The sequence below is a fragment of the Cyprinodon variegatus genome, unplaced genomic scaffold, assembly GCF_000732505.1.
Source record: "Cyprinodon variegatus isolate N-32 unplaced genomic scaffold, C_variegatus-1.0 Scaffold403, whole genome shotgun sequence".
Lineage (NCBI taxonomy): Eukaryota > Metazoa > Chordata > Actinopteri > Cyprinodontiformes > Cyprinodontidae > Cyprinodon > Cyprinodon variegatus.
In genome coordinates, this window is record NW_015150856.1 from 445655 (window position 1) to 462681 (window position 17027).

Sequence of the window (17027 nt, forward strand, 5' to 3'; positions counted from 1 at the left end):
CAAATGCTGTTTGAAAAGAAGGTGGTTGGTTAAACTTAATCTGAAAGCAGAAGAAAAAAATGTAAATATAAAATATGTTTAAAAAAAAAAAAAGAGATTGATTAGAATCCCACATTTAAAGGGAAGAAATATGCATTTATCTTTTGACGGAAATAAATGCAATGCATTTTAGACTAGAACATGTAGAGATACCTGCTTGTATTCTTGAATTTCTGAACATAAATTGAAAGAATATCCTCTATCCATCTCGTTGCTTCCTGTTCTTAAAACAAATACATTTAATACTGTAATGTATTGTGTAATGTATTGTAATATATTGTGAATTCTAAATTAACTGCATACAATATGAAAAACCTAGCTTAATGTGGAGAGGTATGAAGAAAATAAAATGTTCTCTTCACTGCAATTAACCTCTTTTCAGGGACATATATCCCCAGGCTGCCTGTGCTTGTATATGATGTATGTGAGAGAAGATCATTGTTAGAGAAGATTAGCTTTAGCTCTGCCCTTTGTTCAGACAGCCTGACTAGCGTTTGGGGTTTTATTAAATTGGTGTCAGCAGAATTGGAGTAATTGTGTTGACAGCCATGGTTCCATTTGAATCAGCTTGGGGCTTAAAAGTCAACCCTTGAATGCAACCAAAACGAAAGGACTGTTTAATTCAGTTTATCTATATAGCGCCAATTCACAACACACGTCATCTCAAGGCACATTAAAATCCAACCAGATCATACAGTGAAATTGATTCAAAGTTTTCTTTCTAAGGAAAACCAGCTGATTGCATCGACTCATTGACTCAAAGGCAATCCCTCACACCAAACATGCTTGTAGCGACAGTGGAGAGGGAAACTCCCTTTTTAAAAGGAAGAATCCTCCAGCTGAACCAGGCTCAGTGTGAGCGGCCATCTGCCGAGGCCGACTGGGGTTCAAGGAGACAGAAGCAGACATAAGGAAATAAGAAAAGATACTGTTAAGATGCAGCAGATTGTTATTTTTTTCCAAACGTGCTCCCCCGCCATTTAAGGTTTTTGGTAGCCTTTAACTTCAAATTGATTAGATAGGCAGAGTTTAAAACCTGCCTTTATACCCAAATATTTTCTCATCATAAAAGTAATTTTAAACCTGCAGTTGGTGGCTTTACCTTGTTTCATTGAGCTTTTAGAGGTGAAGTGTTTTTTTGTTAAAGTTTTTGATGATGATGGTGCTCACAGAATCCACGTCACAAAACTAGACATTTATTTCTTTTGTTTTCTTCCTTGTGTGTTTAGTTCAACAGGCTCATGGCAGTGCTGCAGCAGCAGCTGCCCAGCAGGGAGGTTATGAGATCCCAGCTCGTCTACGGACCCTTCATAACCTGGTGATCCAGTATGCCTCCCAGGGCAGGTACGAGGTGGCTGTTCCCCTCTGCAAACAGGCTCTGGAAGATCTGGAGAAGACCTCAGGACACGACCATCCAGATGTGGCCACCATGCTGAACATCCTGGCTCTGGTTTACAGGTGAGTGCACCCCATTTCCTGGATCATTCAAAAGGCATAACAGCAGAGTTCAGGACACATTTTCTCTCCTGGAATAAGAATATTGATGTTTTCTTTTGAAAAAATATTTTTAAGCCTTCCTAAATCAAATCTATGAATAATAAATAAAGAACATTGGCTTTAGTACTACAGAGAATTTATTGATTATGAAAAATCAGTTGCTTTTTGGTGTCATTTTTGTAAACTCAGAAAAAAAGATCTGCACCTTAACTGTGCTGCCATCTCCCTCGTCTTACAAAATCCCCTCTCAAAATGTTTAGATTTCCAGATTGCGAAATAAGTTTACCCACTGGTATCAATAAAGTTACCTTGTTACCTGGTGGGTGCCCACATTTTCAGGAAGTCACCCTGGAGCCTTTTGCTGCGTGACAGCTTGCCAGCTCTTAAATTTGGGCTCTTCAATTCAGTTTATTAAAATAGCATTGGTTTTCCAGGACAGGGAGACTGGCTGTACCTCATGGACCATAATTCATGAGGTTTACTAATACTAAATTCTGACCCCAAGCAGCAGAGACAGCATAAACAGCTTCTTTAAATGCAAAGTCAATGGTTGACGCGCATCAAGGCGCAGCAAAAGGTCCTGCAGCATGTTGTGAGCAGCAGGAGCACCACGTCCGAGCAGCTGAAGCAACGCATCACGAGCTTCTGAGCATCTGAAGCGTGCGACTAGCTTTAGAAGCCGCAGCTGCTGAAGTTGAAAAGATTTAACTTTAGCTGCTCGACACGCCACATCAACCAATCAGAGAAGCTGATCAGGGAGACAGACACAGCACTGCTGATGCAGATCGCTATGATCATTCCTTTGAAACTGCTTAACTCCTAAATTAACTTTTGGGGTTTTGAATAGCATTGCAACAAAGTAAAAAAGTAAAATAAATGCATGATATTGCCACAAAATAGTTTGTTCCATTATATTTTTATTGGATGTTGTCTTTCATTTTGTGTTATATGGGTCCTTTAATCTTTGTGTCAAATGTCCTTAAATGATCACTAAATCATGTAAGAACAAAGGTCCAGTAATAATGAATCAGATTTTATGTCCTCTTGTTTTCCTGATCTTGCATTATGTTGGTATGTCACATTCTATTTATTTATTCATCTTTAAGGGATCAAAATAAATACAAGGAAGCAGCCAACCTGCTAAATGATGCTCTGGCCATCAGAGAGAAGACTCTAGGCAGAGACCACCCAGCTGTAAGTATATATATGCTTTGCTTAAAATAGTAAATAGCATTTGTTTTGCGATCGTCTTCATAAAAACACTTTTAAACAGCCATGTATGTCGGGGAAACCCTTTTGGAGAAGAATCACTTGATGGAAAATAAACAGAATGATTCACCTCAGATGTTTTAACAGAAACCAACATAAATTGATCAGGCTCACATGATAACAGAAGACAGTTCGTCACTGAAAACTTAAAGGAGACAGAGTTTTCTGCTGCATTAGTGAATACAAGAAACTTCTCAAGTAAATTAAAGAGAAACCTTTCTTTGTATTTAATAAAAGCTCAATTTCCTCATTGCTCATTTCCCCTGAGTTAACAGCATCTCTCCTCTTTCCATCATTTTAAATAGAGAAAGTACAAAGATTTACATTTCTGAATCTTTTCCAATAAATCCTGGGAATATAGACTTCTGTCACACCTTTGTTCCCACTGACAGATTAGGTCCTGTGTTTGCAGGTTCAAAGGTGTTTTATGATAAAATACCCACAGTCATTGAGGAAACACAAAACCTGTTTTAGGCAGATGTGGAACATCTGTGACTTACTACAGAATTACATTATAAAGCTAAACTATTAAATAAACACCTTTATTTCAGCTTCCGCAAAAAAGAGTTTAATTCAGAACAATTACTAAACCAAAGTGACTTACACGAGATACATGGGTTCCAGAGTCATAAAAGAGGTAATCCAAAAAAGACAAAATTTTATTCAAGCAAAACTGTGCCCAAACTGACTGCCTGCTTACAATGTCATGCAATGCAGACGTGCACAGCGCCGCCCTACCAAACAAGATGGGTAGCTCGGTCAGCAAGGACCTGAGGAAGAGCGGCTGCTGATGTCACTCTGCTGCATCCGCCGCTCAGAATGCTTTTTCGTTTTTTGAGTTAAGGACAGTACTTTGCTGGCAGACCACGAAAGCGAAAAAGCAGTGTCCGCTGTGTTTTCTCTTTGATTATGGCATAAAATGTGCAGTCTTAAAGAAGAAAATGCAAATGCAAACAGGATAATTGGTTACTAATTTCATTTATGAGTCAAGTAATGACGCCACATTCTTAAAATGAAAAGGCATTTCTGCAAATGCCTTTTCATTTTCAAATTTTACATTTCAAATTGAATTTCAGTATGTATTTGCTTGGGTACATTTTGAAAAATAAATCTCAAATATCTTTTTCTTTTTCATTTTAATTAAGTAAAAGGATGAGTGGTGTTAAAGAAGAAAATGAAAATGCAAACAGGATTATTGATTACTAATTTCATTTATGAGTCAAACAATGCAGCCACATTCTTAAAATGAAAAAGCCTTTCTGAAAATGCTTTTTCATTTGAAATATGGTAACGATTTGCTTCCATAGCTATCAAGCACAGACTGGAAACACAGGTCAAGACAACTCTATGGTGTTCTTGCAGTTTTCCCTCAAATGCACATGAATGATCCATGGATAGATGTCTTGTTTGTACATTTCTAAGGAAGCATTAGTAGCTTGACTAACTATGTTAACTACAGCAGGCCAGTGTATTTCCTGTTGGACCCCCATCATCTTCAGTTTGGGAAGCTGAGTAAGCCCCACTCTCACTCTTCAAACCTCAATCTGCCTCGATTTTTCTTTTTCTTGATGTTGATAGTTTTTTTCTTTGATTAAAAGATTTTTGTTGTATCAACCGATTTATTATGAAAGATACTTCCTGTTTCTGTTTACCAGTATTTCAATGTCCTACATTTAAGCTAAATTAAAGCGCCTTTCATTGAAAGTAAGAATAGACTAATTAGTGTTTAGTGGACGATTTCATTCACCAGTTTTTGCCAAACATCAGCCTGCTAAAACTCATTTTAGATTATTCTGTTTCCTCTTTAAGGAAGATGTTAAAGCTGCATTTCAGTTTTTGGTTCTATATAATTCAGATTTTACTGACTTTAATTTGATGTACAAGACACCTTTATTGAAGAAAAAAAATGCAGGTTGTGATGTTATATATTTACTCTTTTCATGATTTGTGTTCTTGATTAAAGTAAGGAAAAAACATCAAAGAACCTTTGAAATGCAGTCATTCATCATCTGCTCTTTACCTCCTCTCTCCTTGTATCAGTTCCTACAGCCATCTCACCCCTTCCTCTTTCCTTCTCTTCATTCTTCGTAGTCTAGTCTGTTCAATGATCCTCACTGTACATTTTAACTTTAATAAGGCACTCTGCAGCCTCTGTCATTGAGTGAACACGTTGGCTTTTAATCTGCTGGATCCAGATCTTATAACAGGTCACCGTAATCACATTCTGATGAAATAATTTAGGATGCACAAGTCAAATCAGTAACATTACACTGGTGTCTCGGAGATTGTGTCGCACGACTGTTAATGGAGGAACTTGAACAAAACATTTGAATTAAAATGATCTGTGTTTTGTGTCGTCGTTAGGTGGCGGCCACCCTCAATAACCTGGCTGTCTTATATGGGAAGAGAGGAAAGTATAAGGAGGCAGAACCTCTCTGCAAGAGAGCGCTGGAGATCAGAGAAAAGGTAAGAATTCACCAGACGTTTATTTGGTTTGAATGGATTCAGCCACAAGAAAATGGTAAAAATTATAATTTATTATTATTTTTTTTTTCATCAGAATGCTGACTATTAAATATTTAGATGTGTTTGCAGTCCAATGGGCCAGTTAACGCCAACTAGCTTGTGAGCCTTAGAGCTGTTGAATGTTACACCAGTCAGCAGGATTTTGACCTTAGCTATTTTTTTCTTGTTTCAAAGATGTTTTTCTGTCTGTATACTGTATCAGGTTAGTTTAGTGTAGTATTGAAAAATGCTGAAAAAAATTTTGTTTGTTCTTTCTTTATCTATCATCCTTGTATCCGAGCTAAAGAAGAGTTTATTTACTGCTGGACATCCAGTTTTGTTTTGCTTCAGATTTTTAAGTTTCTCATCAAAGCATAGTTTGGTGCTCTTAGTTCTGCTCATAAACATTCAGCATGAGCTCAGCTCTCAAACAGCACTATAGGAGTTCAAGGGTAAAGAGGGGAGGCAATGCTCACGGGATTTAGTCCTAAAAACAACTGTCACAGGTTAAATTCTGACCTTTTGACCTCTGCTACATTTTTCTCACCCTTAAATCAAATACAGGCTACTAGTGCAAAAAATAAAAACAACAAAAACTATTTAAGATCAATTCTATGTTGATACAGCTAATAAATTCCTTAGATGCTTCAGACCCACCATTTGGGTCACAGACTGAAGTAATGTTTGCTTACAGTGGGTTGCAGAGTAATCGGATTAATCGTGATTAATCGATTATTGAAATAATCGTCAACTAATTTAGTAATTAATTAATTGTTAACTGGATTATAGAGAAGTTAAAACATACTTTTAGCTGACAGGGCAACCCACTTAGAGCAGTTATTATACCATAATAGTTTAAAAGTATGTAAACATTTTGTATTTAAGATAAAAAAAACATTTTCGTCTGTTAATACTCTCTGTCTAGAACTCAAGTGGAACAGTTTAAGTTTCAACAGGTTTACTTTTGTAAAAATTCTTCTTTATGGAACATTTTGCTTTTTGATTATTTATTTATTAATCAAAAAAAATAATCCACGGATTAACCGATATATTGCAAAAAAAACAAACATTTTTTGCTGCAGCCAGAATCTGAACCATATGCTCCAAAAGTTGGCAGCTTTAGGGGTTTTTTGCTGAGTGGATCAGCCATTAAAGATTTTGTTTCTGCTGCCTACCTCTTCTGCTGTTTCCTTTTTACTGTTTTCCATCTATCACATCCTTCCAGTTGCCTTTATGATTTCTTTGATTCTTAACCCTAATGACCCGGTCAGCTATGTTGGTCAGCCTCACTCAGAAAACTGCTTCTCCAAAGACCCCAGCAGTCTTTAATGATCCGCAGTAGGGGGCATGGAGATTTCTTACTTTTTAGAGCTTTTACCTGCTGAAAGAGGTTTCTACCAATTATATGTTTTACAGAATTCAGTATAAGAGCAACATTAAAAATATTTTTCTTCCACCAGCTGCCTAAGATTGGTCATTACCTGTTTACACTGGGAGCAGAAACCACGTGTTACCATGAACAGGGTTTCCCTACTGTTAAAAAAACCCCAAAGGATAGTGGGTTGATGTTTTCTTTTTTGTTGTTTTTTTTTAAACATAAATCAAACCAGCCTTTCGTGTCATTATTTGTATTCCATTAGCTCAAAGGTATAGAGGACCACCTTTTATTTCCGGGTGGATCATCTAAATAAGTGGTCATCTAAATAATTGTCAATCATTCTGGTGATATGTTTACGTAAGGCTGTCCTACATGCTCGTCCCGTTAGCCATATTTTTCTGTGCATGCGCACTTTCAGGCATATATCTCTAAAAATGTTGGAGGATATTAAACCTCCCAAAAAATACAATTTAAGCTATAATTAATCAGGAGAGATGGAAACACTTTTTCCCAATTTGTGTTTTTTATGTTTAAAATGTTGCTGTAAAGGAAATGTCTTTGACTCCAAACCCTTATGGTTCTAATCCCCCTTTGATCTTTGTTAGGTCTTGGGCAAGGACCATCCGGATGTAGCCAAGCAGCTGAACAACCTCGCCCTGTTGTGCCAGAACCAGGGCAAGTATGAGGAGGTGGAGTATTACTACATGAGAGCGCTGGAGATCTACCAGACCAAACTAGGACCAGATGACCCCAATGTGGCCAAAACCAAGAACAACCTGGTGAGGAGCAGTGAAGCAGTTTGAAGGGCAAAACTCCAAATCATAAAATACTCTTATCTCAAGACTAATGGTGTGTTCAGACCGTACACGTTTTGGGCGTTAAAAACAAAGAAATTTGGACGCTGGATGAAATGCTGGTCAGGTTTCTTTGAAACTTCGGCGCTCTGATTGCTTACCTTCTCTGTTCTGTTGCTACAAGCTAGAGAGCAGCTTGGCTTTAATTAATTAATGTTTTGGAAAAATAGTTTTAACACATTTTTAAGTGTTAAACTTCACTTTAAAACATTTTCTGTGCAGTCAGTTAATCAGGATTATGATCCTTCTAAAACATCCAGCATATCAGCTGCACACTGACAGCTCTCTGCAGCACCCAGCTTGTGTTCTAGGGGATGGAAGTGAATATAAATAGTTTTAAAGGAAAAGTCCGGTCAGCGAGGAATTATCAGTGGATCATTATCTATTCCTAAAACTAATAGGTTTGCAGTGATTTAATTATGAACAATAATTTTCGTCGAGATCACTGGTTCTGGGAGCGGCCATTTTTGCCCAAATGTACTAACACCTCCCTCCTGACGTTTTCCAGCAGTGACGTCAAGGTGCGGTAAGCCTAGCGCCATTCTACCCACTTTACAAGCTAAATCAATGGGAACTGCTAGACACATCTGCAACAACAATTAGTTAAGACTTCCAGAGGACTTCACCATTGAAATTCGCGAGAGCTATAGTTAAACTGACAATGCCCACGGGCATGGCAGTTGGATGTTGTAATACATCGGGTAAAAGTGGAAAAAAAAAAAGATGAGTTCTTTCACCTTTCCAATTCATGATCCTACAAGGACGGGGTTGTTGTTGGATTGTCAACTTGAAGAGGGAGGATTTGCCATTGAACTTCTAGCCAGAGGAAAAAACACCTAATATGATGACTTAGATAATATACTAGCACATTATGACAAACACCAGATACAGCACTGGTACTTGATCAACAGCCGATACCGCACCATGACGTCACCAACCAGTAGGTGGCAGTAGTGTTCTTTGACAAACATGGATGCCTCCAGTAAAGCACATTCAAATGAAAATTACTCTTATTTAAAACACTTGAACACATTGAACAATATGTAATTATTTAATTTTTAAAGTACTTTCAGAAGTTTTAGTTCTGAATATGACTGGACTTTTCCTTTAAAGGTTTTTGGTAAAAAATAAAATAAAATACAAGCTCTGGAATATCCAATCAAATATTTTTAGTAAATTTGGGTATTTATAAAGTGTTTTGCCATAGGTCATTAAAAAAACAATTGATTTTCTGGCTTATCCCAACTTTTTTTAAACCTTTGGAGTTGAAATCCTTAATATCTATTTATTTTTCACATGCAGACAGCTTTACACAAGCGATAACAGCTAGCATGTACTGTCTGTCCCTCTTTTCTGATTGGTTGACGACACGTTGTCTTAAAGCAAAAGTTCTATTTTTTTAACTCCAGTAGCTCAGGTGGCAGAACGCTTAAATGCGCCGCTCCCAATGCTCAGACGTGCCTCTGGACCTCTTGTCACCATCGTCATTAGACAAATCAGATGCTTTGATGCCCAAAACGCGTTGAGTGTGAACACGCCTTAAGTCCTTACTTTGGCCTAGATTTCTGTTTTTAGATTGTAAAGCTGATCTAATTTTTGTTTTTTTGTGTTGGTTAGGCTTCCTGTTACCTTAAGCAGGGCAAATTCAAGCAAGCAGAGACTCTGTATAAAGAAATCCTCACCCGCGCTCATGAGAGAGAGTTCGGTTCTGTTGATGGTAAGACTTCAAATCTGGTGAAATCATTGCTAACAGAAATATACATCTATAATAAACTATTGATCACAAACCAATCAGTTGATCGTTTTTTTCAGTTTTTTTGGGTTATCAGTGATCACAACTGGTCCAGTCGTTGATTTCCCAGTTGGTCTGTAATGAACATGCTTGGTCTGCTAGTTAGCTTTAATCAGGTTTCTGTTGTAATGGGGAAAACTGAAACTGTTGACCTGCTCTAGTTAAATTGCCTTTATCTGAAGTCATCAGGACTGATACTCTTACTTCACAGATGAGAACAAACCAATCTGGATGCATGCTGAGGAGAGAGAGGAGCAAAGCAAGGTAAGTCTGCAAACAGTGTCGTTTTTGACAGCCATCTTAGATTTAGTCTAAGTCTTCAGGACGAAAATTATTATTAGTTTTAGTCGCATTTTGGTCATTACGATATGTGATAGTTTTAAACAGTTTTATTCGACTAAAACTTAAAAAGGTTTTAGCCTAGTTTTTCAGTTTTAAGTTACAATTTTGACTACAAGATTCTTTACCACACTGACAGCTCTTGCCTAGATACTACAATTGCTGGCTATAGAATGCTATAGAATTGCTGTTGGGCAGAAAACTAAACTAAATTAATTGTTTTATGTATTAATGCCCTACTTTACACAAAAGAGTCTCACAAAAGTTGTGAAAATAGAAGATCTAGTTCAACATTTCGTTAATATGGCAACACATTGGTTAATATGACAGACAGACAAGCTATCAAAATGTACAATAAAGGAATGGTTTTAGACATACAAGGTTTCCATCGTAAAGCAAACACTTCCTGTTCTTCTATGAATTATTATTGGTTACACACCGATCAATAAAATCTTCATTGCTCCAAAAAAGCAACAAAAAAAAAACATTCTTCTGTCTATTTTGGCAATTTTGGCTTTATTTCTAAGAATTTGCCCCTTAGTTTCCGCTGCTCAGGGGTCAATATAGATTTAAATTCAAAGGGGTTTGACATAAAAAAAAAAAAATAAAGAGATAACCTGCACAAGCCTTATAATGCCATGGCCATCTAGACCTAAACTGAATGAATATGCTAACTAAAATGTTGAAATATTCAAAGGAAACAGATTAAATGTTTTAATGACAATTCAAGGAAACATTTACATCATATCTGAATAGATAGAAACGAGACCAAAGAGGGAGAAATATTCAAAGATCTATGTACCTTTTCTCCTGGCTCTTTATGCGAAAATAAACAAAATGCAATGAAAGATTTGCTTTGGATATAAGGATTTCCTTTTGGTAGAATTTAAAGAATGTTTAGTATATCCTCTTGTTAGCTAGAAGAAATAAAATATTGATCGTTGTACAAAGGTATTTTTTACCCTTGGCAGAGGATGATCAGCCACATAGTTTATTAAGTAGTGAGAGCAGGAAGAGCCATACTGCTAGGAGCGAACATCAGTGTGGAGCATAAAGCGCTGAATCATATCTGCACCAGCACAGCTGCAAGGTCAGAGTTTGTCAGAGTTCAGCACGCAGTACAAAACGATTCCAACTTCTTTTCACCCCTGCCGCTGCTGCCATGATCCATCTATGGTCATGCAGAATGTGCACGGCTGCACGTCAGGTGGTGGGCGTGGTTGGTTAGCACTCACAAGTTAATGCTAACTAATGTGTGTTTGCCTTATATGACTCATCCATTTACACTAGTTTTCACTAGATGTGGATGGTGCCAACGATCCGCATTGGATGACGGGAAATAAGTATTTATAAACATTAAACCGAAGCGAAGAGTAACGAGTAATGTTTTTGTTTTTTGTTTTTTTAAATATAAGGAATAGAAAGTAGAGATACTTGTGTGAAAATGTAATGAGTAGAAGTCAGAAGTAAGAAGGAAAATAAATAATAGAGTAAAGTATAGATACCTAAAAAGTGTACTTAAGTACATTAACGAAGTATTTATACTTCTTTACTTGACATTTCTGCCAGCTATGCATAAACTTAACCTAAACTCAACTGACATCTTAATCCAAAACCAAAACAGAAGTGAGGACCAACAAAATATCCTCACTTTGGCTCAAAAGGTCTTAGATTTGATGTTGAATTTAGAAACACGGTTCTGATAGCAAAACAGGAACACCCACACCCACAACCTGAGTTTTAAGTTCAGACCTACAACTCAAAGGGTTAATTATTGAAATAATGAAAAATCCTGGTTTATTGTCGGTCTTGAGGGAAAAGCTTCTCCTTTTAAAGAACAATTTGGAAAATGTGTGCATTTCTGTTTCTTTTTCTTCCCAGGGAAAGCAGAAGGACAGTTCACCATTTGGAGAATATGGAGGCTGGTACAAAGCATGTAAAGTTGATAGGTACGTTTTTTCTTTTATTTCCTGAAGATAAATTAGCCTGATTTATGATACAATCTGGTTTTCTTTTAATATTTTAGTTTCATTCTACCTGACAAAGCTCTCTTTTAGGGCTGAAATAATTAATCGGATTACTAATGATTAATCGTTTATTAAATAATCGTCAATTAATTTAGTAATCGAATAATTATTAACTGGAGTATAAAGAATGTAGTACATGCCTTTAGCTGACAGAGCGACCCACTAAGAGGAGTAATTATACCTATATTGTTAAAAAAAAAAACATTTTTGCATTTAAGATAAAAAATCTTTTTCATTTGTAAGTTTCTTCTATCCAGGACTCCTCAAGTGGCAAAGTTATAGTTTCTCCTTCCTTAAGTCTCCTTTAAGGATCCTTTTGCTATCAGATTATTAATCAATTAATAAAAAGAAATAAATCGACAGATTAATCGATTTGCAAAATAATCGTTAGTTGTAGCCCTAATCTCTTTAAATGACCAATGTTCTTTAGAACATTTTAGTGAGTTACCTGGTTTAAAACTGCATTATTTGTATCATATCGATCAATAAAGACTCTGAAACATGATTTCCCTCTCACTGTTATTCAGCCCCACCGTTACTACAACCCTGAAAAACCTTGGTGCCCTCTACAAGCGGCAGGGAAAGTTTGAAGCTGCTGAGACCCTGGAGGAGGCAGCCATGCGGTCTAGGAAGCAGGTGGGTTGTTTTTTTTGTTTTTTTAAAGATGAGATGAAACTAAACCTGTTGTAGCTGCTAAACCTACATTATAAAACCAAAATTAGAGATGTCAGTTTAAAAGCATTTTTTCTCTGTGAACTGTTGTTAAATAGAGACCTGAATGCAAAAGGCAATTACCGTACTGACCCGAATATAGGACGACCCTGATTAGAAGACAACCACCTCTTTCCAGGACCAGTTTTTAAGAACTAAACAAAAAGACCTAAAAAAAGGACTATTTAATCAATGATTTTATATGCCACTGCTTAATATTTAATTTCAATAATATTGCATTGAAAGATTTGTTCAATTACAATAAAAAGTAAAAAAAAAAAAAACCCACAGTAATGACAAATTAAACTGAAATCTTCAGCTTCAACTCGAATACAATCTGAACTTTGCTCACTGAAAAGCTCAAATATCTGTATGAGGCTTTTCCTCACCGATGTCGTCTGGCTCATGATTGCTTTAATTCCTACTCTCTCCCTGCTGCTCTGCTATTTTTTGATAAGCTTTTCTTTTGCTGTTTACATTTTCCGGTGTTTTTGAACATGTCCTCTTCTGACATTACACTCTGTAATGAAGTATTTTTGACCTGGTTTAATTTCCTAAAAAATCTTCTTTAAAGAATCTTTGGATATCCGATTATTAATGGATTATTCAAAAAAATAATCAGCAGATGAATCGATTTGCAAAATAATCATTAGTTGCAGCCCTAATTTAGAGACAAACTTCATTGCTTTCAGGCTGCTTTGGGGGATGTTATGTTAATGACTAATATGTAAAGTGGTCATGATTGTAAAGCGGGAGAGAAATGAAACAGGGGCAAACAAAAATCTAAATATTTTGGCTTTGATATACTTGAGCTTTTTTCTGAAGTCTTAAACTAAGATCAAGTATCAACTAATCAGTTGTCTGAGAGTACATAATCAGTTAATAAAATCTAAATATGGATATTTTATTATCAGTATAAAGACATCTGTTCTAGGAAAACCTCTGAGCTTTTTTAGAGCAACATACTGTAAGTGAAAAAACTCCCTCCAATAAGGAAAGAAACATGACAGACAAGGCTAAAGTTTTGGAGAACTTTAAAGTAGTAAGGATATTAAACAATATTTTAAACTTTAAAACTTTCATGGATGGTTGTTCTATTATCTGAAAGTGTGGAAAGAGGGGATCGGAGAAAGCTTTCTTTAAAGGAGCAAACAAGAGGCCCATGGCAACGACAGAGGAGATGCTAAGATCTCTGGAGGGAGAATCTGTTGACAGAGCAACAAAACTTGATGGAAGACGGGACGTAAAAAAGCCATAGTTGAAAGAAAGAGATAATGTATTCTTATTTGCAGCTTGTCAGGATCCTCGTAGAATCAGGGCCGGGGGCGGGGGGCATATACCTTTGGGCAATACTAGGCAGTTGCCTAGGGACCCCATAAAACTCTGTTTAATATGTTTGTATATAATAGTTGTATGTTTAATACAACTATTCCTTATTTCTGCACATTAATTATGTTTTTGATAAAAATCCTTTCACCCCCCCAGTGTCCACCACAATGGACCAGTCCATTTGCTGCACATGTTCAGAAAGGTCCAAACAGACAGCAGCAAAACATTTGAAAACGTTGCGAAGAGCAGTGTTACCAACTTGACGCATTTGTCACTATAATTAGCGACTTTTCAGACCCCTCTAGCAATTTTATTTAGAAAAAAGCACCTAGCGCCAAATCTAGTGACTTTTTTTCTGCTACTGGAGACTTTGGCGACAACATATAGAGGCAGCGAACTCCGCTCTCCAGAGCAAGTAGATTCATAACCCCGCCTCCTGCTCTCCTCTCTCATGTCTGCTGTCATGATTCATGCAGCTATTATTTCATCCAAATGAAAAACAGATAAGCAGATCATTGCCTGTCTACAGTGAAAAGAAGGACTGTTATTTACTTTTGTCTTTTTGGAAACACATGAAGGAGAAATCATCAGTTAAGTGAGCTTAGTTACTGGAAAAAATCTTTCATTCTTTTTGAGACATTATGAAAAGTCAGCTGAGTACATAACATGAAGAATAAAACGACAAGAAAAGGTACAAAAGAGAGCAACAAAACATAGAACAAATAATGTTTGTCTATTCTAATAAAGTTTCTGTATCTGTATAATGGGTCTGTTTTATGTGGTGTCTTCTCAATTAAGAGGGCCTCTTGTCTGTCTTTGCCTAGGGCCCCAAATTTCTTAAATCCGTCCCTGATGAGGGCGAGACCTGTTGGTTGTTTACTACTCTGAAATCGAATTCTTTGAAGTCGTAGGAAAGTTCTGTAAATGACATGACATGCTGCAAACTGTCGATGCAATTTGGAGGGGACATTATTACTCCTTTATGCAACTGCTATCAAATGTATAACAACTGGTCCTTTTTAAAAAGCTCTTTGAAAAATGGGTCCACATGTACAGCTTCCTTCAAAAAGCCATTTTTGTTTTTCTCTATCATATCGTGGCTTGGATTCTCAGCACCAACCTATAACAGATCCTAATGCGTGGAAAGGTTATTAATAAGCAACTCGATGTTGCTTATTATATTTTAAACTGTCTTTATTTTAAAGTAATCTACAAACATGCATGATCATATCTTCTAGGGTCTGGACAATGTGCACAAACAGCGGGTTGCCGAGGTTCTAAGTGAACCAGAGGCGCGAGAGAAGCAGCGCAGTCGAGAGAGTTTGACTTCAGATACCGTGAAGTATGAGAGCGGGCCGGACGGTGGCGAAGAAGTGAGTATGAGCGTGGAGTGGAACGGGGTAAGTACAGTACACAGCCCTCAGCGCTTCGTACCATGGGTCTGTCAGCTATGCTTTAGTGACGATCATCCTCCATCTTTATGGACCAAATGCAGAGTAGCTAATGCAGTTCGGTTGAGATGTTTTAATTAGAGATGCACTGATCATTGATTTACTTTGTCTGATTTCCACACCACAATTTAGTAAAACTCGCCAAAAAATCTAATATCTATATTTAGATTCTCTACTGTAATTATAGAGAAGCCTCATAAAATTTTCTTTTATGTTTCAGTATTGATTGTTAATATAGGATGGATAGTAGTGTATTGCTAATACTTAAAGCATTAGACTTTCTGCTAATATTAGCAATCGGAAGGAATAGTAGTCAGCATTACTGATAAACAATACATTTTGTGTGTAATTCCTTGTAGAGTGAGTGCTTTAATAGTAAGCGTTGCTCAAAGAAATTTCAGCATCACATATTCCCGTGTTCATAATTAATTATTATCAGAATAAAACCTGATAAAACCTGGTAAAATGTTTCTGGCCTCCTTTTAAGAGCTAAAGTCTCCCTCTGTCTCATGCTGCCTGAACGAACAGCCTTCATTTCTCATTTGAACATTCAGTTTGCTTCATGAAACTCTTCCATCCTCCTCTGTCAATCCTAAACACCTCACTAATATTGAAATCCCTCCCGCACTAATTCAAACAGAACATCTTTGGGACTCGGATCAAAGTTCATCATCCATCTGGATGGATTTCCAGCAAGAGCATTCACCAGAGAGTCGACTTGTCTCCGTCTCTGTTGTATACGATTTTACTCCCTTAATCATTTTCAGTAGTTACACATACAAGTACTTAGTGGAACCTTATGGCAGCAACCATAAAGGTCTGCTGGTGAAAGCAAAGCTGTTGGGCATTGATGCCCAGAGCTAGATTGGCAAAACAGGAGAGAGAAGAAAAAGTCCACTTAGTTAAGCTGAGTCGACTCGCATCTGGATAACTCGAACCCTTAAGGTGATGATTCATTGACTCCAATTTTACTGTCGTGTATTCGACTTGCAAAAATCACAACTCATGCCTCTTCCGGCATTGTTATTTCCCAACTGAGATCTAAAGTTTCCAGAGCATATATTTCCTTTTTTTCAGTAATGTAAAATTGGAAACCTTGCATTAAATGGAGAAACATCTGTTACCTTGGAAACAATTTGTACCAGTTATATTATTGTCCATCTCATAACCAACGTTACATTAACCACCTTCAGATTTAAAGACATATATTGGTTTTCAGTCTGACAGAGAAACAATCACTTCTTCTTCTTTTCATTCCTCTGATTAATTAATCCAACTCATAAGTCTTTTCTGGTTAACATGGGCTCTGTACTGTACTTCTGAGTTGATGTTCTCTGTTTGTCTGCCTGGTGCATTTGTTTGTTGTGCTGCTGCTTTGTGTGAAAATTGTGACTTCTCTGTCTATTTTCCTTTATTTTTTCACCTTCCCTACTGTAGAGTTTGTTTGCAGTCAGAGAAAGGGGAAAAAAAGGGCCAGAATGCCTGCTAGGCCAAAATAAAGTTGAAATCTAAAACTAAATGAGTGACTCTTGGATACTCTTTTTTTTTTCTGCATAATCCTTGAACATTTTATCATTAAAACTGCTTAAACCAATCAAACTCAACATAGTTTCATTTAGATTTTTATACTGAATCATGATACATTCATACATGTCTATGAATTTGTGGAATAACAAAACATTTTTATTCAGTATTTGATCATGCGCTGCTTTTTAGCATGAACCAGGGTAAAATTAGGTTAAACTTAAAAAGAAAAGATAGTGAGTTGTTTTTCAAAATTAAACATGATTTTAATTAGCTGGAGATTAGCTAGAGATTACAATTTAACGCTAGGGA

General features: G+C 36.7%; 1 protein-coding gene across 4 annotated transcripts in view; it reads left to right on the top strand.

Moving 5' to 3' along the window:
* klc1 (kinesin light chain 1) overlaps positions 1 to 17027 on the top strand; it is a 49224-nt gene that overhangs the window by 17289 nt on the left and 14908 nt on the right. For 3 of the 4 annotated variants that reach the window (XM_015387797.1, XM_015387798.1, XM_015387799.1), the window contains exons 5-13: positions 1269 to 1497; positions 2643 to 2730; positions 5170 to 5271; positions 7294 to 7467; positions 9160 to 9259; positions 9546 to 9598; positions 11555 to 11622; positions 12228 to 12336; positions 14979 to 15140. In XM_015387797.1, coding sequence (XP_015243283.1) covers positions 1269 to 1497; positions 2643 to 2730; positions 5170 to 5271; positions 7294 to 7467; positions 9160 to 9259; positions 9546 to 9598; positions 11555 to 11622; positions 12228 to 12336; positions 14979 to 15140 — 1085 coding nt within the window. The remainder of the gene's footprint in view (positions 1 to 1268; positions 1498 to 2642; positions 2731 to 5169; positions 5272 to 7293; positions 7468 to 9159; positions 9260 to 9545; positions 9599 to 11554; positions 11623 to 12227; positions 12337 to 14978; positions 15141 to 17027) is intronic. The other variant, XM_015387800.1, reaches the window with a different exon arrangement.